The 26,931-nt window shown below is 41.3% G+C and overlaps 1 protein-coding gene across 7 annotated transcripts in view; it reads right to left on the bottom strand.

Annotated features, from left to right (window-relative positions):
- Positions 1–26,931, bottom strand: part of LOC122816697 (eukaryotic translation initiation factor 2-alpha kinase 1-like) — a 1,078,686-nt gene that overhangs the window by 346,610 nt on the left and 705,145 nt on the right. For all 7 annotated transcript variants that reach the window (XM_044089674.1, XM_044089672.1, XM_044089671.1 and 4 more), the window contains one exon: positions 4,271–4,388. In XM_044089674.1, coding sequence (XP_043945609.1) covers positions 4,271–4,388 — 118 coding nt within the window. The remainder of the gene's footprint in view (positions 1–4,270; positions 4,389–26,931) is intronic.

Genomic DNA, 26,931 nt, shown 5'->3' with positions numbered 1-26,931 from the left:
ATTTTCGCTTTCTTTTCAAGCCTATTTGCTTACAGAAAAACTTGTTTACAGCTTAAGCCAAAAACATTAATCTAGACATCCACCCTTGTAAAAACAAGGGAAATTATTTTAAGTCTATTTTTAACACTTTTATTAAACTATAATTTAAAACATACACAAATGTACATTAATATAAAAGAAAATTAGAAGTTATGTACTTACCATATAACTTGGCATCTGTGTTATCCATTTTTATTCCGCATAGATGGGTTCTGCTCCAACCAATGGATCTAACTCGGATGCACACAAAAGACTTTGGATTCAATTATTGAGCTCCTCCCTCTACCTACAATGCTCTACTCTGTCCCCAACTCCTCAGATTGAGTTTTCTGCCTAGCCTCCTAATTCATAAAAAAAAAACAGAAAAACAGACATAACTTCTAAACCTGATATTGTCCCTTTTCATTTTTCCTCACAGATAAGATAGAATCCCCAGTCACGTTGTCCTTGGGAGGCCCTCATAGAAGGACATGTCAGAGCACTGACAAGGCAAAGGAAGCTTTGCTTCTAGAGAAAATGTCCAACTTGTAATGTGTAACAAAGGTGCGAGTCTTGGACCAAATGGCTGCAGCACAAATATCAATGGAATTCCTTGAAGAAAAGGCAGATGAAGTAGCCACAGACTGAGTGGAGTGAGCTCTAAGGGGTCATGGTAAGTCATATCCTGTTTGAGAATAATCCAATGAAATACAATCAGTAATACATTTGGCTAGAGTAATTTTAGACACTGCCTGGCCCAGGTGGCTAGAGGAAAAGGTTATAAATACTGGACTTTTTTTATATAGCAGACTAGAAAGAAGGGGAAAAGGTACCTAAACAATAAGAAAAAAGTATTAGCTTAAATAACTTCAACAAATAAAAAAGAGAAGCATTTTGCTGTCACCCAAGCCTGAGTAAAAGTGATTGCATCAGATGTAAACAAGTGGCAAATGAAATTGCAGGTAACCTTCTAACTACAGGGGATTATGCATAAGGAGAGAAGCCTAAACACTGGAATCAAAATCTGAAAGCTTAATGAAGTCAGATCCTAGACAGACCAGATAAACCATTGAGGAACAGACAGAAAAGACATCAGATTACACACTATACACACACACATACACACACACACATATATATATATATATATATATATATATATACACACACACACACACACACACACATATATATATATATATATATATATATATATATATATATACACACACACACACACTTTTTTTTTGGAGAAGAAAACTGTGGTGATGGCAAAAGGTGCTCGATGCCAAGGAGGGAAAAGAAAGAATTTTTGCCATGGGTACGAAGGGATTACAAATTGAAATAAAAAAACAGTAAGAAAAAGCTATAATACTATTTTAATTAGTTTTAAATTAGTTTATAGCAATAAATGTCGAGGAAGAATACTTGGCTTTATCAGAAACCAAATCCACGGCTGGTTGCAAATGCAGTGAACAAGATCTGAGTAAATTCTACACACTAGGACAGTATGGAAAAAGTATTATTAAAGGGGGCTCAGTGCTGGAGCACTAGTTTTGTCGGGTCAGAAATGACAGGCAGCTAGAAAACCCGTAATTTGGATCCAAATGACTGAACAACTGGGATTTTATGCGCTAACGTGTTTCATCTGGTATTAAGTTTGATTCTTTCAGTCTCCACTTGCAAACTGTGTGGTAATGTAGTTATGTAATTAGTAAGTTACATAACAAGACTTTGCCCCAAGTCAACCCTAAAAAAGGCTCTTCATCCTGTTGGACACTGCAATATTTTTTTTAAACAAGAAAAATCTTTACTGAATTACCACTTAATGACAAACAATCGCACAAATTAAAACAAACCATACTGACATTTTCAGTTGTAAATATTAAACATTACATATCTTCTACACATTCACTGTCAATCGAATATTATGCAGCTCATTCAAATCCTGCCTTCCCTTAAACCTCATTCCTCCACCAAAACATTATTCTGCATGCATTGTTACCACAATTCCCATTTTTTTCTAAGTAACTTACTCTTACCCTACTCTGAAGATCCCACTTCAAGTTCTTTTATCTCTGCTTACTATAGTCACTACTTCTAGTACAGTTGGTTTAGACTTTGATTCATATCTTCTAGTAGTTGCTTTTTTGACAGCCACCAGAATTAAACTCAGCAAGGCCTTACTATGTCTAGGCAATTGTGATTCTATATCACAGCTCAAAAAATCATTTCCTTAGTTACACCAATTTGCTAACAAGAGTATTTCTGACAGAGCAGTCTGCAGGGAATTTTTTAAAGTCTGTGAACTCATTACACTCCCAATGACCTCTTTCTTCCCCATCACACCTCCAACATTTGCAATCTATCCGAGGAAAAAATTCTTTGGAGGCTGCTTGGGATATAAAAATACATATGCAAACATATTCAAGCAAATATCCTAAACCTTCTAGACTTTGTTACACATTTGGGAGCTGTACATATATCTCACCATTGTTTCTTTGCGATTACTTATCCAATATTTCTTCCCAATCCTTTCTAACTTGCTCTAATTGATTCCTATAGTTAATGGGTCTATGTTTAATGACTGGACAGAACATTCATTGAAATGCCATTCATCGTACATAGCAACAGAAGTTCTGTTCTTCGAATGGCCATATGACTGTAAATAATTTCATTGAACAATCACAGTAGGCCAATATAAAGGGAACGGAATATAGTAAAGGAAACCTGCACTCTCCCCACTGTAGTGTGATCTTAAGATTGGCATATATAACTAGCGGGAGTGTGGGGCGCAGTCCCTCGAACTAATTATATATACCAACTCCAAGATCACACTACAGTGGGGCAAGGGCAGGTTTCCTTATCCCTACTTTACCGATAAATACGTACTATGTTCTGTTCCCTTTATGCTGGCCAACTATGATCATTCAATGAACTTATTTACGATAACATGGCTGTTCGATAAAGGGAAGTTTTGATGGTCTATGTACAACAAATGGCCATTCGATTGTTAAACAGAGACCCATAGTTCTCATGCAATATTTTATACGGCCTACTAATTACCCTTTTTTAAACAGCGGCTTCTGTTCTACATTATACTAAAAACTCTACCAGTGCTACTGGAGTAAACTGGCAAAATAACTAAGATTTTGGGAACAATTAAAGAGGGAAAGGTAACAGAATGGGAAGAGCAAAGAATGCATTTAGACTGTAGGCTACGGATTGCTTAACCTATCAATGACCGACATCACAGTATAGGCAAAGACAAAGGAATAGGGTGATCCTAAGTGACAGATTAGTACTGGGTGTTGCAATATTGAAAAAATACTGCAGTGACTGTTACTAAGCTTAAGCTTAAGAGGAAGAGTCATGCGGTGTTTAATGAGGTTAATGGGAAGATGTGCAAGCCAGTTGATTACCTTTTTATGCATAAATCATGTCGTTTTCTAAGTTTACTTACTTTAAGAATTTTAGTTTTGTTTATTCATGTGCAGAAGACCAAAAAACTGTATACTTGAAAGGTGGATCAACTAAAGAAGCTGAAAAAGATACAAAGAAAATGGATGTAACGAATATGATTGTGTGTGTGTGTGTGTGTGTGTGTGTGTGTGTGTGTGTGTGTGTGAGACACACACACACATACACACAATGAAAAGTAAATCAATGCAATACCAACAAGGCACAGTACTACATAGAATTAATGTAATATTCCAGTATTAAAATAAATAATACTTGTCTTCATGTGGAGAAGCACTGTTTTAATTGAATTAAACTTACCTGTTACTAGCTTTCTGCCTCCATAACCAGATGTAACCCAACACCAGTTATAGCAAAAGCATGTTTCTGTTTACATCAAATAATATCAGTTAAGCAAATGAAACCCTGCTGCTGGGAAACTTAAAAAAAATGCTGTGTAATGCAGATAAAATGCAAAAGAATGAACAGTACTAACAAGCCTCCAAACATATTTCACACAACTCCCAATGATAAACAGAGAATAATCTCATATGTAACAGCAAAATATATCTCAACCCCTCTGCAAAATTTTGCAGGTGGTAAATTAGCTTATTAATACAGTAAATGACAGAAAACAGTCTTGTATAATAAACCTTGACATTTTTGCTTTGTGAAGAACACCTAGTGCTCTGTATTCTCGAAGCTCACTTTGTTATTCACTCAGTAACTTCTCCTCAGATTTAACATGAACTAAAATAGTAGATAAAAAAATAAACATTAACTGGTATCTCACCAATGGTTCTACTTGCTGTCAACTGTGACATCTCATCATCTACTACATCTCTGCAGGCAAGTCCAAAGTCTCCTATTTTTATACGAAGGTCTGGTCCCGACAGAAATATATTTCTAGGCTTAACACAGTAAACACAATAATCAGTTTTGAAAATATTTTGTTTCTCTATCATTTATATTGTTAGGTGGTACTTAACAGTTAATGAGTTCTGCTGCCCAGTAGTGTGGTACAGCACTGTAATCAATCAGCATGCACAAAAGTAACAATTATTTTGCCTGTGTTGCAACACTGAAGAGGTAGGCAACACAGAGAAAATCCTCTAATGAAATGCTTCAATAATGTCATGCTATGTACACTTGGGCTAAAAGGAAAGATGTTGTAGGTAGTCACCATAAAGTACATTTGTGTGAAAACTCACTATAATAGCAGACGTTTAAGTGGGATCACTACTGCAGTATACTTCTTTCCATATAGGAATCAGCCAAAGGTTGATATCTGCCCGATCATTCTAACAGCACTGCTTACATAGGGTTGCAAGTCAAATATGCTCTCCATACAGGGATGCATGTTTGCATCCTAGATAAAATGGGATGCTGGCTCATGCAATCCTGTTCATTTTTGCCAGCAAATCCCCTGGAGACCAGGACCATTCTATGAAAGGGCTGACTGTATGAAAGAATAATCTGAGGGTCACCCTTGTGGTATCCATCATTAAGTGTGAAACTTTAGTATAGGAAATTGAAGAGAGGCCATCCTGTGGGAAAGGTGGGTGAGAGCATGTACTGCAACATTATTTCCTACTCAAACATCTACTATTATGTTGAGGTATCACACAGCTATACACCATGCATGCATCACTGTTGCAGTAGAATTATTACATATTGGAAACAGACTCCAATTGCGCTCTTCGAATTCAGTTACCCCTGAGTGCTCCCTCCAAGAATACCTTGGAGGTCCACCACTCTGAAGCCCACCCTACCCATGTACATCTAATTTGTAATGTTTTGAGAAGGTATGGATGAATGACTGTGGCCACTTCTCTGGGACAAAACTTGCCTAAAACAGGTTGCTGAAGTGGAGGCTGCTCTGCTGAAATGCGCCCTTACATGATCCTGCAGAGGCCTGTCCTTCCCAAAGCACTATACAGGTTACCGGCCACTTGAGAATACGCTTTGCAGCTAGTTTGCCTTTCTTACCATACATGAAGTCACAATCACTGAGCGCTATATGGATTTAGTCCTCTCCAGGTAAAAACATAACTGTTTGTGAACATAGAGCAGGTTCCCCTTTAGTCTGTGATTTTGGAAAAAGTGGAAAAAAATAAAAGCTCAGACTGCTTAAGGGAAATTTCCAAAAAAATACTTCTGGCATGAAGACAAGAGTAAATCCTGAGGATGACAATGTCACACTGAAAAACAGGGTCAACTTCAGGACATACCCTGCCTTCTTGCCAAAAGTAGTTCCAGAAATTTTCTTTAACCACTGTCGAGCTCCCATTAAATTCTGTCAGGGTTTGCAGCTTTGAGATGCTTCTTGCAGACTTTATTGCCTCTAAGATGCTTTCCCAAGAAAAAAAAAATCTGAGTGGCACTACTTTTTATTTGGTTTTTGTTTGTCTTCAATACTGGCCCTGAGGCCCTTATATGCCTAGCCAAGGGTTTAGCCCAAGTTTAGACAAAACAACATCCGATGCTCCTGTCCAGCAGGGACACTGGTGGAATCCCAGGGATGTATTTTCTATTTCCCATCCAGTTATCCAGGTTGCACCTAAAAAAAGGGTAAACAGGTACTCTGCTTGACATGGAGAGGAAGTCTATTCCACAGGAGTTGGAGACTCAAATGCTTCTTGCCAAATGCAGGTTGTTAGGCTTTCTGACATCCTTTAAAGCAATTTGCATGTCATGAGAAAAGAAGCATCTCAGAGCAATAAGATTCAGATCTTTCAGGCCAACAACCTGAGTAGCTTAAAGGTGGGATGCGTCAAGGTTCCAGTTATTTGTGTGAGCATGGAGCAGAAGTGAGAAAACAGTACACCCTGGAAACATTTAAGACTAAAGTGAAGAAGCATCTCAAAGGTGAAACTGCTTGCATTTGCTTAACAGACAACAGATGGTAAACTGATGGCATTTACCACCTTCTAAGTAAATATTTTTCTATGCAGAAAATTAAATGAATACTACAACTTTTTAAATTATTAACCTCCCCAATAGGAGAATGTTAAGAAATTCCACAGATAATAACAAATGCAAAAATAGCTGCATCCTGACATACACTTTGTATTATCACAGCATCAAAAAAGTTATTAAAGAAAACTGAGCCATTGTCACAGGAAACCCTTTTCTGATTAGCATCTTAGGTAACACCCCATCCTTTTACAAAGGTCAGGTGCTGTAACAGCTTTTCCTGACCGTCTGCCTGAATCAGGCAATCGTCTAAGTAGGGGTAAATTTGAATATTTCTTTGTCTGCAAAAAGCAATGGCAGGAGCCACGCATTTTGTGAAGTCTAGGAGCAGTAGATAAGCCAAAGGAAAGTGCAGAGAATTGAAAGTGCATAGATCCTGCACTGAAACATAGATATTTCCTTCAAGATTCCCTGATTGGGATGTGTAGGTAGGCCGCTTAGGTCTAGGGTGGCTAACCAATCATCCTTGGAAAGCATGGGAAGAGTTTGGAATAAAAACCTTGGCCTATCTGGTTTGCAGGAACAAGCTGTACTGCCCCCATGGAGAGCAGGGAAAGGACTTGCTTTTTGGCCTCTGCCCACTGGTTTGGAGAAAGATCTGGGAACCCTCTTGGAGTTGGCAGAGTGTGGAAATAAAATCTGTATCCCTGGGACACTATGTTGATTGGTTGTTGGTGATGGAGGCCCAGTTGTTTGCATGGAAGGAGAGTTTTCCTCCTAGGGGCACAAGCAGGTGGGCAGAGGTAAGGGGTGGAGGTGTAAAGTCATTGTGAGTTCTTACCATAAGGGAGTGGCTTAGCACCCCCTGTTTTTGAAGAGGAGGAAGTCCATTGCTTAGATCTCTGCATTCCCTGGGGTTGTTGTCTGGGGGGGGGGGGGGGTCGTCTACTTCCCAAGGGTCTGGGCTGAGCTGAACTGAACTGGAGGGGGCCAGAAAGGACCAGTGCTTGGAGGGGCAATGCCTACTGAACCTCGGAGGCTGGACCTGTAAAAAGTCTGTCTGCACAGATGTAGCTTTTTCTTCCATCTTTAAGACCTCTTCTGCTTTGGTGCCAAACAAATTGTCTTTGTGCAATGGTGTGTCTAGTAATTTTGATTTGACATGGCTTGGCAAGGTCTGTTCCTTAAGCCAAGCATGCCTTCTACGGACAGAACCAGTGACTGCTGCCCTGCAAGATGCTTCTAGGGCATTAAAGCCACATTGCAAGGTGTGCTTAGTAACTTGGCTTGCAGAATGCATAAGCTCTTGTAATTCTTTATTTTCAGCACAAGCAGGAAAGGAAGATATTTTCTGTTTTGGGAGTTCCATGGTATGCTGCTGATATTTCAGCATGTGGAACTGACAATTTAGTGTTCTAATAGCAAGAGTAGCAGAGGTGTATAATTTTTTACGCCATCTGTCTAAAGATTGGGAATCCCTGTCTGAGGGGGTGGGATTCTTAGCTGAGGTTGCTTTAATTCCTTTAGGTCCTTGAGAGATGACCTCTGGGTCAGCAGCAGGATTTTTGAAAAGGGATTTGTGAAAGTCAGGGATTCTGTAGTACCTGTCAGGTTTTCTGGGAGCAGGAGGAAGGATGTCAGGAGTCAAACTGGATTCCATAAAAACATCATCAACATCATCCAGGACAGGAAGAATGGCCAAAGGTCTGTGCTGTGGTAAATCTAAGAATTCACTGAGTCTCTTTTTTGATGGAGGATAGTCCTGACATTCCCATTGGAAATACTCCTTTAAAGTATGAAGGGTTTCACCAAATGAAAAATCCTTGGGTGGAGAGGCAGAAGGAATTAATTTCTCTGCATCAGAATCCTCAAAAGCAGAGAGGGGTTGCATGTCTTCATATTCAGAAGCATCAGAGTCATTGGACTCCTGTTCAGATAAAAATACTGGGGACAAGTCTCTCTTTCTTTTGGAAGGGGTAGCCTGGCTTCCCCTAATAAGCATAAAAAGGTCTTCTGCCATTTTAAGTATTTGTGACTGAGGCAAGAAAGTAGGTGCCTGAACTTGGGTCATCATTTTTTTGGGTGTAGTTCATACCCTGGGCCTTAAGAACTCTGTAATTTTAGAAAGAACTGACGATGCTACCCCCATTCCCACCCACTCCTGACATCATTTCCTTCATTCTAAACCCTTTCTCAGCACCCCTCAAGCCCCAACCAACAATCCCTGCCCCTCCCACCCCCCTCCTCACCATCCTCCTCCAACTTCACCCTCCTCTTGCCACTTTACTCAGTATACCTCATCCCCTACCCCTCACTTTCTCACCCTATCTTCCTCTAACATCTCCCTTAATCAACTACATCCCCTACCCCTCACTTCCTCACCCTATCTGCCTCTAACATCTATCTTAATCAACTACTCCTTCTTGTACATCCCTATTCTCACACTAGTACTCCTCACCTGATCTACAACCCACTATGCTATACCACTCCCTTCTTCTGATACTACTAACTACCTCCACTCTTACAATTTTATACAACCTCACCTCCTACACTTTTCCCCTTGAACCCTTCTCTCACCCACCCACTTCTACTTGTCTACCCAACTTCACTCAACTACCTCACTCATTCCTAAACCAAGTGCCCTGCACTGGTTACACAACCTTAACTCCACACATAAAACCCATTTCAAGCAAAACACCACACAACAAAGGAAAACCCAAGTGCCTCATACTCCTTGCTCCCAAACCTCACACAATTCCTTCTCTCCTCTCTCACATCCCAACCCTGGCCCAGCTCAACCTGCATCCTCAGATTCTACCCTCCAACATACCACCACTCCTAACCATAATATCCCACCAAAACACATATCCTTTTACTCTATCAACCTGAGAAGCATAGTAAATAAAATTACTGACTTCAATTCTTGGATCTCACACCACTCTCCAGACATAATAACCCTTAGTAAGACTTGGTTAAAACCTCACATCCCCGATAGGGACATACTCCCTCCTGGTTATAACATCCTAAGACTAGACAGAACAAAAAGAAAAGAGGTGGTGTTGCAATCCTGTACAGAGATAACCTCACACTTACTCGGCACCTTCCCCCTCCCTCCCCAATTCCCCTGCTGAACTCATTCTGGCCAACTACAGAATAAACCCCCACAACTCTCTATACATAGCTGCTCTCTACATCCCACCCATTGACCACCTCTCTGTACTTGAAAATTTACTTTCTAGTCTCGCCTCAGACTTCCACAATGAGACCATCATAATGGCAGATGTCAATATCAACTGGTCCACACTCACAACCATATCTCCCTCTACCTCCATAAACCTACATGGTTTCTCCGAATTAGTCACAACTCCAACCTACACCAACAAATCCTCCACCCACTCCTCCATACTTGATTGGCTCCTTGTACCCCATCCTCACAGATATCACTTCCCTGTAACCCTTCCTGATACCCTTAGCGACCACTCTCCAACAAAAGTCTTCCACTTTACTCAACACACACACAAACCCCACATATTTAAAACCTGCCGTAAGGTAAAAAACTTTGACCCAAATGAACTCAACTATCAGCTCTCCCTTACTGACTGGACCTTTCTCAAACATTTACCTCTCGAGGAAGCAGTCATGGGATTGAACAACACATTCCTCAGCATTTTAAACTCCCTGGCCCCCTTATGCAAGATCAGGATTAAATAGACTGTCTCCCCCTGGCTTACTCCCGCCACTCTTTCACTAATGACATAGAGAGACACTCAATGGAAACTCTGGATCAGAACCAAATTGCCCATTCACCTACAATACAGACAACTTCGTAACCAGGCAAAGAAATCAAATAAAGATGACAAAACAAAATTACTATACTAACCTCCCCAAAAACACACCTTTACAACCCAAAAAAATTATGGCATACTATAAACAATATCCTACATCCAGGAAACCCATCCACCCCCCACCCAAACCCCACACTTACTCCTCTCCAAACTGCTACTAACTTCAACTCATACTTCATAGAGTCCCTTAGCAAACTTATGAACCACTCCAACCCCAACACAACCCCACCTGCCTACCCCCAATCACCCTAACCCCTCACCTACTTTCAACCTACAAACAGTATCTACCTCTTACACAAAATCGCTACTCCTTAAGCTCAAACCTTGCTCTCCCTCCATAGATGGTCTTCCCTCCACTCTTTCTTCAACTAGCTGATAATTCCATAGCACTACCCATCTCTATCCTCATAAACAAATCTATTACTGAAGCTACAGTCCCAGTCATCTGGAAGAAGTTTTTCACTATACCTATTCACAAGGGAGGTAACACCACTGAACTAACTATAGGCCTATCGTAATACTATCTCCCCTATCCAAGATCCTGGAAAAATGTATACACAAACAAATTCGCCAGCACATCAAAGACAACTTAATTACCCCCACCCAACATGGTTTCCACCCTGGCCATAGTACTTCTACAGCTCTCATCTCAATCATAGATATTATTGCTCAAGCTGGGGAACAAAATAAACTTGCCTCGTGTCTCTTTCTTGACCTATCAAAAGCATTTGACACTGTCCACCATCCATTACTCAGAGAAACTCTCCCACCTAAACCTATCCCCTGCCACTGTCTCCTGGTTCACTAGTTATCTTAGTAACTGATCCCAGTCCATCAAATGGGATTCAGCTATCTCCCCAGAACTTCCAGTACTGATGGGAGTTCCCAAAGGATCAATCCTAGGACCACTGCTTTTCAACATTTTTACCAATCCGTTATCTAGCTCTACTCCACACTCATCCCTAATGCAATAAGCTGATGACTCCACGGTCATCACTATTGCAGACACACTTCCCATACTCCATTCTAAAACTCAGGAATCCTCCTTGTCTGTCGAGACCTGGCTCAACCAAAACCATCTAATCCTAAACCCAAAAAAAGACCAAACTCCTCCTCTTTCTTCCAAAAGCAATGACCCACCTGAAACCAGACTTGTCCATCTCCTCCCACAACATCATCATCATGGTCGATAATCACACTAAACTACTTGGGGTCATCATTGACGACTAGCTAAAATCTGACCAGCATGTACTAAACATCAAGAAAACCCACCAAAAACTTGTCCTTTACAGAAACAAAACCTCTCCCTCCTCTCAAGCAAAAATTGCTCTATCACATGCCTACCTTCTTCCAACCCTTCTTTATGGGTCTCAAATTCTCACCAACCTGCAGACCTCTCTTATGACCAAACTTGAATCCACCTTTAACAAAGTAGCAAAATTTGCTGCTGAACTTCCTTGCTCCTCTCACCACTGTCTTGCTCTACAAAAACTGAAATGGTTAGAGCTGCCTCACAACCTTACTCTCTCCCAGCTCCAAATAATCCATTCCATTCTATGCCAGCCCACATTCTGCCCCGCCATATCACCCATCATCTCATCCTACACCCCAACAAGGACACTCTGGAGCTCTGACCAACACCTTCTAACCATAACCAAACCCAAACTCAACACAGGAAAAAACCTATTAAGCTATTACCCCACCAAACACGGGAATAAACTCCTACTGGACATACGAAACACTACATCCAAACTTCTATTCAAAAAGACTGTGAGAAATCACCTTAGCTTAAATAAACTCTGCCTCTGTTATCAGCCCCCCAACTAACCCACATTGTATATAATCTGTAATCAGTATTATCAATGAATACTCGCTTTACATTATGTATTTTTTTTGTGTACTAGCAAATGTTTTATTCTTGGAGCTTGTATATATTTTGTAACTTTGGAGCTTTTCTCCCCGGGTCTCCACTGAAAAAGGGCCTCAGCCCAGATGGACCAACCTGATCAACAAATGTCAAATAAATAAAGTCGTCGGTTTGCGTCGAGTATAGGTAGTGTGAAGTACTTCCTCGGACGCCAGTGGCTGCTCAGTGTCTCCAGACCCATGCAAGGTAGAGACATCCACAGGATCCTTAGTCGAAGAGGAGTCTCACGGCATACCAGACTCCGAAAGGGTCTCGGTAGCGGCCTGAGAATCCACAGAAGCGGGCATCAGGGACTGCGAAAGCATCTCGCTGAGGACCGGAGAACTGACGACTAGCTTAACGGAAGCATCGGCGGAGGTTTTGGACCTGTATGGTCTGTCTCTGTCTTTAGCCTTATGTTTTTTCGGAAGATTGATAGTTGGGATGGCTTATCGAAGATATCGGAATTTGAGGACTGAGAGCGAAAATATCTAGCTACAATAAGGGCCTGACTACTTACAGTTCTGGCATTGAACAAAGCACAAAAGTGACAACAAGGGACGTCGTGCTCTGGGCCTAAACAGGTGATGCAGTAAGAATGGAAGTCTCGGTGTGGTATTTGCTTTCCACAGGCGAGACCAATTGTAAACTTTTTCTGACATCGGTTAGAGCAAGAAAAAAGGATCCCCAATGGGGTACTTGACTTTAGAAGACTTCAACTTCAATTTGGAAACTAAAACCCAGGTAGATGCTGACCAGCACTACTGTGAACTGCTTCTGCTTCGGGCTCCTCAGCAAGAAAGACTGATGTAATGACTTTAGCTGCCTGATTTTATACCACTGACGACCTGACATCAGTCCTGGAGTGGCAGCAACTAAGGCAGAAATACTAAGCCTCTGGTATTCGAGCAGACTGAGGGCTATCCCTGGCAGGATAACCCAAATGTGATGACTGCAACGGCGAAACACGAAGAGCATCATTTAGAAGTTTTGCTAAATTTAAATCTAGACTACACGAGAGAAACACTAAAGATGTGACGCTAATTGTACATTTTGTATATTTATACAGCAAGGGGGTAGTTTTTATTGCCCATATTTAAAGAAAATCATTAAGACCAGTGCAGGGGGTGACTAACACTACAGAAGTAATTTACAGGGCACAGTGCAATGACTGTAAATAAACTTAAGCGTAGGATTTCATGTTATCTGGCAGAAATCCGCTCTAGATGTCAAAATAATACACTAGCCAAACACGTTGCCCTTCATAAAAGATGCACAGGGGTTAAGTTCCAGATACTGGATTGCATAGACATGGGTGATCTTGAAGGAGACATCCTGAATATGCTGGAGAAACGTGAACTCATGTGGCAATTCCTTAAGTTCCAGTACACTTTTAAGTGAACAGTAGTAGACTAATTTTATCTTATTTTATTCTTCCAGTTGGTTTTAAATACCATGTGAAATAATTTTTAATTGAAGTGCATATTTTGTTTCTATCATACATTTTTTTTCTTTTCTTTATTCCTTTTTCTACTTTATTCAAAATTATATGTGATAACAATACTAGCTAATTATACAACAATATTTTTTGTAGATGGTTTTTAAGGTTCTTGTACACAGACCTGAAAGAGTCTAAAAGAACGACGGTGATCTTTAACAATAGGTTATGGAAATAGAATATGATTTGCACAATGGACTTTTTTTTGCATGCAAAATGTATATGTATATATTAATATATATTTTTAGACTGCCAAAAGGCCTAAGGTTTATATATTTCCAGCCATGTAGTATATTGTCTTGGATAAAACAACAGACTTAATAATCTGGTTAAATAAGAGGTACCACATCAATATTAATTTTAAAGTACATAAGGGTTATATTATTATGACAGCTACTAAGTAGGGCAGGACCAGCTCGAATGTCACACTGATGGGGGAAGGGATGTGAACTTGACATGCATACCAATAAATACATTGCGTTTTACAGCACAATAAACCACTCCCTTGCCTGATAAAAACTATATATACAGTTAGAAAGCATGTGAGGAAACTATTATTCTGTTATTTTTGTTTTTCTTGGATCACTTTTTTGTGTATTTAATAAAGGATTTTCGACTGGAAACTGTCTACCCTGTTTGGATTACTTTTGAATACTTAGTAAATATGTATAATATTTCAAATTATATTTTTTTATTATTTATTTATTTTTTTTTTTTTTTACTTAGGACGAGTTTAGGTTCGCTACTTCTACTACCATTATCTGATCTGATTAATATACAGTGATTAACTAGATATATATGGATTGAAAATTTTTCACACAAAGAAATTTCTTATACGGTTTTGCTTTTGGACCCACAATACTTGTTTAGTGGGTTGTTTGAGACTTCGGGGATACCACAGAGAGTACTTCTAAATTATTATTTTGAATACACAATGTGTATACTGGTATTATAAGATACAACTATTCTTATACTGTTACTGTAAATAGCAGCTTTATATCTGTCTGCATAAATGAACCTGCTGTCTCTGAATGACTGGATCATGGCTGAAAATGGTCAGAAGACCAGTCCACTAACCTGGCTGCAAACTGAAATAAACAGGTGTTTATTCGCTGCAGCAAATGGTATGGTGGTTCTTTGGCAATTTGCATCACCACTGTAAACCAATGACGACTGGTCTAAAACAGTGTTATGAAAATTATAACTGGCTGCTCCCTGTGGACCTTCTCCACTACCTATAGGATCAGCGTTGTTGGGGGAAGGGATGAAAAACCATACTGGAAACAAACATCTATCATTCAAGGCTCAGTGAAGGAGAGTCTTGTTCAGTAAACCCGGTGCTGATGGTTCATCAGGGAGCAGAAGTGCAGCTGACTCTATCATCACCCTGTGGCCAGTACCACAATCTAGCACCCCCCCCCCCCCTTAGCTCCTGAAGTGAAGAGAAACAAAAAAAAAAATCTGCTTTTCTACAGGTATATAAACCAGGTGGCCAGATACACGATATGGCATGTCCCCCCCCCACTACTGACCACGTCAATCAGGTCCTGTTTATGCCCCTGCCCCCAACACTCATTCCTCTCATTTTAGTAAAAATCTTTTATTTCTATTACACTGTTTAGACTACACACAGAGTTGCTCAGGTGTGACCACAAATGGAATATCTACATTTAAAAGCCAGTGTGCATTAAAGACAGATTGGAATTGGTCATTTGGACCCCCCCCCCCACCAACACTTTCCACTTGGAGAGGCTATGCTACTGTCAGGGAGGCAAATAATTATAGCTCCACCAGCCTTCATGCAATGGAAAATTCTCTTGCTCACATCTATTTATGACTCCTTATAAGCACTCTGTTTAAGAAGTTTCCTGTGCTGTTGCACTGTAACAACATATTCACTGCCCTGAGTTCCAGGGTGGCCTGAGCTGTTAACTCACAAATCTGCATTGCCAATTTGCAGATGTGGTATGACTTTCTGAAACAATTTATTCATCACATTATTCAGTTTTCAAGCAGAGTTCATATACAATAATAATAAAAAAAATTAATAACACTTTTATTGTGTATAAAAATTATACATACAATTTTCCATCATAACTATTCTTTGTGTGCATTAGAACATAAATTCCAAATTTACTTTATAATTCCTACCAACTATTTGAGTGCTGCTTTCTATATATTTGATGCCAAATGCACAATTTTTGTGAACATTACTTCCTCCAACTTTTAATGATACCATTGCTACTTCATTTCCTCTGCAATACTTAATATTTCAGTTACAAGTTTAATCCCCGATTTTCACTTTCATGTAATTGCTTTTTTGGCTGCAAGTATATTGTACTTAATTAGGCCTTACTATGTTTAGCATCATCTCCTTGGTTAATATAATACACTCCCCCAATAATTGTGTCATGACATTCTGTAGGAAGTCCTAACTCCCCACATTCCCAAATATATGTTCCCAACTTTGTCTCACCAGAGTGGGTATGACCTTGTACCTCCCGGTTTATGTACCGCCTAATGTCACACTAAACTGCCTGCATATATGCCTCTGTCATCAACTAGTCCGACTAACTTGCCTGTTTGAGACCTAACAAGCCAGCCAGTTGGTATCCTTTCAATTACAGTAAACAAGTGAAGGACCATCAACATAAAGTATTAGTCATCCATAAGCCACCTTTCAGTTCTAATCTGACTTAACGGCACACAAGCACAAATAGCCTCCATTGTAAATATTTCTTCTCAATTCTACTCAAGGAACTCTTCCCTGTTCCCTTCTTAGGGCCAGCCATTCGTAAGTAAACACACTTTTACTGTACCACTCTTACCCTGATTCGCAGATAAAGGAGTGTAATTTCTCTTCTATTTAAATAATTAATTTAACTTGCATATCTATCCCAGCTCATCAATACAGGTATCATAAAATGCACCTATTTCACTTCCACATTACTACCCTTTATTTAACTAAAATTGTATCTTGACTATCTGTAACATTACTGTTTCAACTGTCAGATGAATTGTGAAATTAAATATTTCACTTTGTAAGCATTCTCCTATATATTAGTATAGGCTAATAATGAGCTCATGCTGGAGGCCCCTTTTCTATTGCTTGATAACAACGCTACACATCAGTTTCATGCATCTCCACAAGACTATAGTAAATGTCATTCATTATTAACTGTCACTACTGAGTCAGTAAATGAAACTGTAAAGAAGCTTTGTGTACAGCATATACAGAAGCACTGAAATAATTTCAAAAGCTTGTAATAATGCCCTACCGAGCACAAAACTCTAATAATCATAACACAGTTGTGAATTGCTAGTATACAAAATCTCATAATCCAGCTCAGCTTTATTTACATCTATAGATCATATTCACAAATAATCAGTTTAAATTACTATTCATCATTCAACAATGGAGACTTTTTTTTTAATAACTCAAACAAGACCCACTACTTTTGCATTATTAATCTTCATGGTTACACTGATGGTCCAAGCTGAAGGAAATTCAAAAGTCATCTTCTGTAGCCCCTAAATATGAGTCTTCATCAATTAAATTGTTATTCCATGAGAAATGGGGGGGGGGACTTTCAAAAAACAGTTCACCCTAGTTCCATTAATTCTACTGAGCAGCCTAAAGTTACTCACTAAAAGTTTCCATTTCAGAACTGCCACAAAAAAGCCACTTCCCAGAGGTACCTAATCTCAATATTTAAATTTAAACAATGATCAGATAAATGTAATCACTGTTAACATCTCAGTCCACAAGCTATGCTCAACAACATTCTTCAATTTCACTCTTGCCGTTACCCTCAGTCCTTCTCCAAAGAGCAGGAAGAGGCATTTGAGGAGTCCACACTCATGTATTCCATCACCATTATGTTGATAGATTCTTGGGACAACTCTTTTAGCTTAGCCATCATATCTTTGGGTGAGTATACCTTCAACCTATACCTTAAACTATGTCAGTTTTAAAAACACCCTCAAGCTGAAGCCTCTGTTGAAGAGTTATACCAGAGTGAATAATCATGATCCATATATACCTTTTGACCTGCTACTTTAAATGTCTTTCTTGGTTGTCAAAGCTGCCACAATAACTGTTCCTTCCCATATGTAGACACAAACTGTAATAAATTACCATGGGTTTATTATAATAATTCTTTGGTAAAATGGCAATATGGATATCCTCACAACCCCCCTGACAATTTAATAAAACATATTCACTGTGTCTCTTGTTGATGGTCACAAAATCCATTATGGTCAGTCCCTTTTCTCCTTCCAAAATCTTGATTAGTCTCGCACTGCTCTTTAAAACACATATTCCACTTGACCACCAAAATTTTCTGTCTCAGTTTGAATCTCAGCAACCTGCTGTTGAGCAGGCATCGTGGCAAGCTGTTAGTCATTTAGAAACTGAAAAGTCCAGTTCAGTCAATTCTAATCTCCTTGGATATCCATCCAGTAGTACTAATATGTAGCAGAAGCCCAACTTCACTTTTTCCAAGCTTTTGGTTATCTCACTAACCTGAAATGAAATATTTTTCCATCTTCTTCACAGTGCTGCTGTAGGGGGACAACTCTCCTCTAGGATTTGATCTCTGCACATTTGTTCTACCACCACTGTTAATTCAATTGACAACTCAGTTTTTCTGGCCATCATCATGTTGCTTTCACCTTCACAAACTTAGTCACTTACATCAAATTCATCATTTGAGCCTGAAAATATAATGTTAAATAACCTCATGACACAGGAGTGGACAGGAGACACGTGTGAACCTACCGAGCATTATGATGCTTTCACCTACCTCAAAACATCTTAGCAAATACCTACGTAAGAAGGAACCCTGGGTAATCCCTTCTAAGAAACCAGATATCAAGACTGCTTAATCCGCAGCCTGGAAACACCCATGCTATGATCCAGTGGCTCCCAAGAAAGCAGAAGCTTTTCCTAAGCTGAATAAAACAAGATCCTGGGTCAGGGTACTCCTTCTGACAACTTTTATGGGATCAACCCAGAAGACATAGTATTCACTTTCCCATACTGTAGACAGACAAGGATTCTCAAATGCTGAACTGAGGTTTGGAAAAGGGGAGAGAGTTTTCTCCTCTGTCAATTTTAGTCTTATAGTCCCTAAGCTAATGGTCTAACCTGTTCAGATTCCTGTCCTCCATAACAGGCCAGGTATTACAAAAATATGTTGCCCTTTACTGGGCCTAGCCTGAAGGACAGACATTGCTCAGGCTGTATCTGTGGCATCCAAAGTGGATATTCATGCACTGTTGTAGCCTGACTGCTCTAATGCTATGTCAAATATTTACTTGGAATGACCTAGCTACGGTTGTCCCCATCCCCCAAAAAGATACTGAACACTCTTCAGTGTAGGCATTTGTTTTCACCAGCCTTTTCAGGATTGGGGAATAACTTCTTACCACTAGGCAGGGCATCTATGAGCCCCTATCCCTTCAATTCTCCTTATCTGTTTAGGCCTACCCAACCCCCCCCAAGAAGCAGCAGCAGCTTTTTCCTGTCCTGACAAAGGTAGTTATTTATAAATCTTGCACCTCCTGGTGCTAGCCAAATATCCCAAAAGGATATCTTTAGTAGCTTATGACTCACAGTTCTAACCACCTGTGACTACCAATGGAGGGAGAAATCTCAGAGTTTTTCACTCTTTGAAAGCTATCATCGTGATATTAACGGGTATATTTTTACTACATCAGTTGATCTACAAGGTGACCATTCCTCGACAATCTATAATTTGGTTCTTTTTCTGATTCAGTTTGGCACTTTTTTCCTTGAAGTTTATTCACTCACAGATATAAAATCAAAGTCAGTACACAGTCTTGCAAAAGAAGCTGAGGAACAGACACTTAACGTATAAAATTTCTTTACTGCAGTCTGGAAAACTCTACAACTGGGCACCATTTCAACTACCATTACTGGCAAAAAAAAAAAACTGTCTGCCAAACACTGCTTACCATCTCAGGATCTTCTGTTAAGGTAGTGACAAGGACAGGAAAATTAAGCAGACTACATACTGTTTTGTACAGGAGCTAATCTTGATATAAGCAACCACAAAGGAAGCAGTCTTGAACAGTATAAAAGGTCTGGTCTCATAGGTTACAGATCCCTCAATAAGTTATCTTATGAAAATGTCATTCAATTTAAGTTTAAACTCCATGATGTCTAACAGCTTGGGATTTCGGGCCATCAATGGACTGGAGAAACAATGCAACCCACTGGATGAGAAATAAGATCTGGAATTTGTTCCAGGATCCAAGAAGGGTATCCCAGAAAGGGGAACCACATCTGACAAGGCCAAAAGGGAGCTATGAGGATCACTGTTGCTCTGTAACAGACTGCCTTCTGAAGAATCTTGGAAAATGGAGGATAGGCGTGTAGGAGGCCTGAGGGCCAAGCATACAGAATAGAGTTCTCTGGGTGACTGCCCCTGAGGAGGGACCCAAGGCATAGTAGCGGTTACATTTGGTGTTGGATGAGGAAGCAAAATGGTCGCAACACGGAATGCCCCAGCACTGAAAAATATGAGCTGCCACCCTCAGATTTACAGACCACTCAGGAGGAATATTACTTCTGTTCAGACTGTCTGCCAGAATTGTGGACTCCCCAGGACATGCACTGCAATCAGAAACCATTGCGAGGAGATTGCCCATTGCCAAACCATTGTGACCTCTAGACACAGAAGATCAGAAATTGTGCCCCTCCCCCATTTGTTTAGATACCAGACAATGGACATAATGTCAGTCTGGATCAAAATCACACCACTGAGGAGAACATCCTGAAAGGCCTGCAACATGAGGACAGCCCTCATCTCCAGAACACTGATGTGAATATTGGCCTCTGCAGAAGACTAGGACCCTTGAACCATCCTCCCTTCAAAATCTCCACCCCCCCCCACTCAAGAACAAAGGTGTTCATGGTGACTATGGCCAAAAGAAGGGGAAGAATGAACGGTCTCCCACTGGTCATCAAAGGCAACTATCCACCTCTGAATCTGACAGAGGCAAACCTTTGTCAGCCTAACAGAAAAGTCCACTGGGTTACTCAAACAGGGCCACTGCACTGCAAGAGTGCACCGGAAAGCCCTCATGTGTACCTTGCTAACAGGGCTAACCCTATGGAAGCTGCCATTTGGCCCAAAAGTGTCAAAACAGCACATGCTGGTGGTTTGCATGAGCAAGCATGGGAACTGCCTGGGTATGAAGACCAATTACTCAAATTTAGAAGTTTGGGTGACAGTACCCAAATGGCAGCCTATGACTTCCAGTGTCAGCAGGTTGTGAACCTTACTTTTAATAGCTGACAGCTATCCCCAAATGGTTGCCCAACTGAAATATGGTATCCCTGGTCATGACTAGAGATGCTCCAATGCCGGCAGTGAAGAACCAATCATCCTAGTATAGAAAGACCTGAAATCCCTGCAGCCAGAGCCACGCTGCCACCACTATCATGCACTTGAAGAATACACAGGTGCGGGTGGTGATACCGAAAGAATTTGTAATGATTTCCCCCCAAGCCAGAAGTGTGGGAGCCACCTAGATTATCTCGCTATCTTGATATGATAGTAGGCATCCTTGAGGTCTATCAAGCAAATGCAGTCATTCTTCCTCAGCATAAGTAGAATAGACTGCACCATGACCATCCGGAATTTGGTCCGTTTTACGAAGGGGTTACATTTGCTCAAATCAAAAATGGATCTGAGGTCCTTGTTCATTTTTGGCACTAAAATAACCATAAGTAGACCCCGGGATCTGCGTTGGTCTGGTGGAACCTCTTGGATGACTCGATTTGCCAGGTGCTTCTGAATCTCTACCTCTGCCTGCTGTTTCTGATGGGGTGGAATGTCTGGGAAATGTCTGACTGAAATTGGGTAATTCTAAAAATGGAACACTATAGCCTCTGGATAGGACCCTTAACACCCAAACTTCAGAGGTGATGGCCCAAGCTTTTGGGTGAAGACCCAAGTGACCCCTAGCTGCCTCCACAGCAGAACAGGTGGGCAACCACTCAGGATCAGTGGAAGGACCATCCAGAGAAAGCTCTGTGAAAGCCTCAGTTCTGAGGACCACCCCTGCCCTGCAGACAGCATCTGTTATGGTTCTCCTCCACCATGGAGAGAACCTGCAGGAGTGTCATGGGAAGATTACTGCAACCTCCTAAAGAAGAGATGTTTGCCCCTCTTCTTATTCCATGAGAAGGTTGGCTGACAAAGCAAAATGTACTCTGATGGCAGAGAGTGTCTTCCCATTTTGCTTGCTCTTAGTAAGACTATCTTTAATCTCTGGCCCAAATAAGAAAGATCTATTGAATGGGGCATTAAGAAAGGTTACCTTGAAGCAGTCCATGAATTTGTACAACCGCATTCAAGTGTGATATGGCAATGCCAGTACCACCCACTCAGGATGCTCCATCAGCTGTGTTAGAGATATGCCTTATGGAGATAAGATTGAAGAGTGGACAGCTGTGTCTCCAGCATCCCCTGAAACTCTGGTGACTGCTGTGTCTTAACTTTCCTAGACACGTCAGACACTAGACTGCTCTGAAACATTGTCAGCTGGAAAGGTAGTTGAATGCCCTTAAAATGAATGTTACTGAGGCATAAAAGCACTTCCTTATCAGGTCCAAGGACCGAGACTCTCTATTTGGGGGATGGACCGAGGAACTTTCATCTGAGATTTCCTTGTTTGTGGTAGCTGCCACCACAATCACATCCATGGCTAGACCCGGACTCTACTGCGGCCAACCCTTGGGTGGGGTGAGAATTTTGTTGGGCTTCTTGTGAATCAGCTCCACTGTGCCAGGTTTCTTCCACACCCTCCAAGACACCAGAACTATGAGTGCACCCAGGACGTGGGTGGGCTCATGTTGGAAGTCCTCAAAATATACTGTCTCCTCAGAAGAAGGGGCTTCAGTCGTCCAGTCCCCACGCTGGAGAAGAAGCTCCAAATGATTGCAAAAGTAACTTAAGAGACCCTTCTTCCTCAAAGTCAGCATCCTTGGTGAGGGGCTCCTTGGAGGGATCCAGATGCTTCCTCTTGTATCGCCTCTTGCCTGACACTTCATGTTTTCAAGAATCAGCAGGAGAAGTTGAAAAGGTAGGTGCCCCAGCAAAGGAAGGCAGATTGAAGGCTAAACAGCTTGGACTGTCCCAGAGCAGGCTGATGACTGGTTGCAGGAAAAGATTGAAAGGGAAGGGAAACTCAGCTGAACCAGACCGACTCATCTCCTTATCAAAGGAGATTCTCTATATGAAGAGAAAGGTGGAGGCAGAAGCCAGCCAACCTGAGCAGACAGTCCCAGGATCTGAAGAAACCGGAGACATGCCAGATCCCAGAGGAGCTACATCCTGCCCTGAAATCAAGACCAGAGCCAAGCTGTCAAGAGCAGATGCCCCAAGCGGCAGGGATGACCAGAAGCCGGGATTGTCGAACCCAATCTGGAGACAAATGCCTTGATGAAACGGCTCTGAGGCAGCCAGAGTAAAAAAAAACAAGGTGGGGGGGCTCAGAGCTGAAGCCAAATATGGCCGTGCCCTCAGATCGGACTCCAAGAGTGGAAACTTGGCCAGGCCTGAAGACCTTGGATCCCTGACAGAAGAAACTAAGAGATGGAGCTGAGGTTCTGGATCCCGGACCAAAAAGAATATGGCCCAACTGCATTTGCACTTGCAAGAAGGACCTCATCGGCTACTCCAGATCTGAAACTTTGAGACTGCTCAGAGACATGAAGTCAGTCCTCTACCTTAACACTGGGGACAGCTATCCCCCCACATCTCTGTTAAAACAGAGCATCCATGAAAACAAATATACACTAAAAATTGGGGAAAAAAAGGCATCAATAAAATGTATGGAAAAATGCAAATGACTATGCATATGTGTATACTGTAGCAGAATAGAAAACAAGCAGAAAACATTAAAAACAGAGGCATAAAAATGTCCAAGAAAAGCGAAGAAAGCTGCAAACATATGTCAAAATCATTAATAAAATAAAATATGGTCCAGCTTAAGCTTAAGAATGCATTTAACTGAACAAACAGAATTGAGTCCAGGTGGTCTTGTAGGCGTTAAGATGAATTTGCCATTCTAACTTCTTTTCAATAACATCATTAAAGTTCCCCTGGAGTGGGCCCATCCTGATCATGTACAAAATGTGAAAAGTGAAAAAAGAATGACCAGGTGATTCAATGCTGTAGTTTGAAAGGAGTTCTTGATTGGTCTATTTCTAATTTCAGATGTGTGTTCGGTTTTCCTCCTTTTAAACTCAGAAATAGCCTTTCCTACATAAAAAAAACTTGACACATTGAGCACTGGACTCTGGAAACAATCTTCTCACTGTTATAGTTCCCAGCCAACTTATTGTTATATTTCTCACCCATACTAGGACAGATGAAAAAAATCTCTGCAGCTCCTAAACTCTCAAAAAGTACAGAAAGGAGGCCCACATTTAAAAATACTGTCCTTGCTGAATGTCCCTTCTAAATAAGACCTAATGTTCCTACTTTTTTTTGAAAGTAAAATGAGGGCCAGGATCCAGACTCTTGCTCACCAGTCTTTCTAGCAAAATGCATCAGTCGTTACAATTTATTCTTTTAATCTCAAGGATATCTTTACTGAAAGTTAAGGTCATATTTCTTTTTAGTTTCTCTTTTCTTTGGTAAGTGTACGGACTACTGAAATCAAGTAAAAAAACATCTTTTTGGTTCAGATAAAGAAGTGTCCTCCCTTGCTTTAAGGTCCTTAAGATCAAAAATACATTTGATAGTCACACTTTGATACCCCCTCTCAAGAAAATCTCTGTGGAGGTCCTGCAGGTTCTTTATACAATTAGCTACTTCTCTGGACACATGAGAAATCTGCATACCCTTTGACTTTTATTACATTAAGCTTGGTCATTTGCAGATGCATGCTACTGGCACGAAGCAGTAACTTTACTCGGGTGGGTTTGTGAAATAAATTTTAAAGTGTCTGTGACTGTGTTTGTTTATAAACAGTGAGATCCAGAAAAATAATCTTATAGTAACTGTGATGAACTTTAAATTTCAAAAAGTCAGTTGACTGTGCAATGTGTAAAATGAAATTCTTAAGAGCTTCCACTGACCATTCCTATACAATAAAATAGTCAACAAACCTCAGATAACATTTGATGAAGCACCAGAAAGTACAGTTGTATACACTTACCATAAATGTAGATGTGTGAGTGTATTCACTGTTGCAATCATCACATTTGGGTTAGCCCTGCCAGGGTAGCCCTCGGCCAGCTCGAATACCAGAGGCTTAGTATTTCTGCATCGGTTGCTGTCGCTTCAGGACTGATGCCAGGTTGTCAATAGTATAAAGTAAGGCAGCCGACGCCATTACATGAGTTTTTCTTGTCCTAACCTGTCAGGAGCCCCCAAGTGGGAGCCAGGTTCTGGTGGAAGAACCCTACCAGCAGAAAGTAAATACCAATATGTCCCTTGTAAGGAAAGAGATGAAAGAAGAGGGGGATGGAGGGAGGGAAACCAGGACTGGAACAGTGAATACACTCGAACATCTACATTTATGGTAAGTATACACAACTGTACTTTGTTCTTTGTGTTTCACTGTTGCAGTCATCACATTTGGGTTGATTCCCAAAGCTGAAGAAATGGGTGGAGGCAGTCAAGGAAACTAGGGGCTGGCTAGGATCCCTTGCAAGACTGCAGAGGCAAACCCTGCCCTGGATTTGGAGAAGATAGGCAGGTGGTAATGTTTGGTAAAGGTGTGAACAGATGTCCAGGTGGCTGCCTCCAGGATGTCCCTGGTGGGGACTCCTCTGAGGAAAGTTACAGAGGTGGAGGCTGCTCTGGTGGAGTGAGTCCTGACCCCCTTGGGGGGGAGCCTTTCTGTGTCATTTGTAGCAGAAATGGATGCAGTGTACTATCCATTTGTAAATGGTTTGTTTGGAGATTGCTTTGCCCTCTGCCCCTGTAGCAAAGCTAACCAGCAATTTATCAGACTTTCTGAAGGATTTAGTCCTGTCTAGATAGAATCTGAGCTGTCTGTGCACATCTAGAGAGTGCAGGATCCTTTCCCCTTTGTTCTGTGGGTTAGGAAAAAAGGTGGGTAAATGAATGGACTGGTTGAGAGCCACAATGACCACCATATTGGGCATGAAGGTAGGTTAGTCCTGAGGGATGCCCTGTCAGCATGGAAGATGATGAAGGGTTCCACAACCATGAGTGCTTGCAGCTCGGAGACTCTTCTGGCTGAAGTGATGGCCAGAAGGAAAGCAGTCTTCCAGGAGAGAAATTTAAGCTCTGCTGAAGAGGCTGGTTCGAAGGGGGGACAGGGTGAGTTTTCCCAACACAAAGTTAAGGTCCCAAGCTGGGGTTGGTGCACTTCTGTGTGGCCTCAAGTTGCTAGCCCCTCTTAAGAACTGTCTGATCAAAGTGTGTGAGAAAAGGGGCTGCTCAGTGGGAAAATGAGCAGATAGCAGAGGCGTGAATTTTAATAGGGGAAAAAGAGAGGCCACTGTGTAGTAGGTCAGCTAAGTAATCCAGGATGAAAGGAAGGGAGGGCTGTGCCGTATTGGCTCCCTTAACCTGAATACAGGTGTAGGACCTTTTCCATTTGTCAGCATAAGACTTTCTACTGCTAGGGCATCTGGCCTCACGTATATCTAGAAACTGTTTACTGAAGTTGGCAGATTGATCGGGGGTTAGGGAATAAGCCAAGCTGCCAAACTGAATGTCTGCAATTGGGGATGTATGAATTCCCCTTCCCTCTGGGTCAGGAGGTTTGAAATCTGTGGAAGATGCCATGGTGGCAGTGGGGACAGGCTGCGCTGCAAGGGGTACCAGTGCTGGCATGGTCAGTCTGGAGCTATAAGAATTGTCCTTGGTTTTTCCTCCTTTATTTTGAGGAGTACTCCGAGGATGAGAGGTAGTGGAGGAAAGGCACAGACCGATAGATTGACGCAGGGGAAGGACTGGGCATCCACTTTCCAAGCCATGCAGTGATGCTCTGTGGGCAGAACATGCTATGCTGATGGTTGGTGTGGGAGGCAAAGAGGTCGACCTTTAGGGTGCCCCATTTCTGAGTTATTAGGGTGAAGGTTCTTCTGTTGAGCTGCCACTCGTGTGAGTCCAGAAGATTTCTGCTTAAGTAGTCTGCCAGAGAGTTGAGAGAACCTGGTAGGAATTGTGCTAACAGGTGAAGTTGCATGGCAGAGGCTGTGTGCCAAAGGGTCATGGCCAGCCTGTATAGAGGGTAGGAGTGAGTCCCTCCCTGCTTGTTGATATACCACA

Source organism: Protopterus annectens, chromosome 12.part0, assembly GCF_019279795.1.
Source record: "Protopterus annectens isolate FY-2018-M chromosome 12.part0, PAN1.0, whole genome shotgun sequence".
In the NCBI taxonomy this organism is placed as follows: domain Eukaryota; kingdom Metazoa; phylum Chordata; order Ceratodontiformes; family Protopteridae; genus Protopterus; species Protopterus annectens.
Note: the sequence above shows the minus strand (reverse complement) of the source record. Positions and strands in the feature narration are given on the sequence as shown.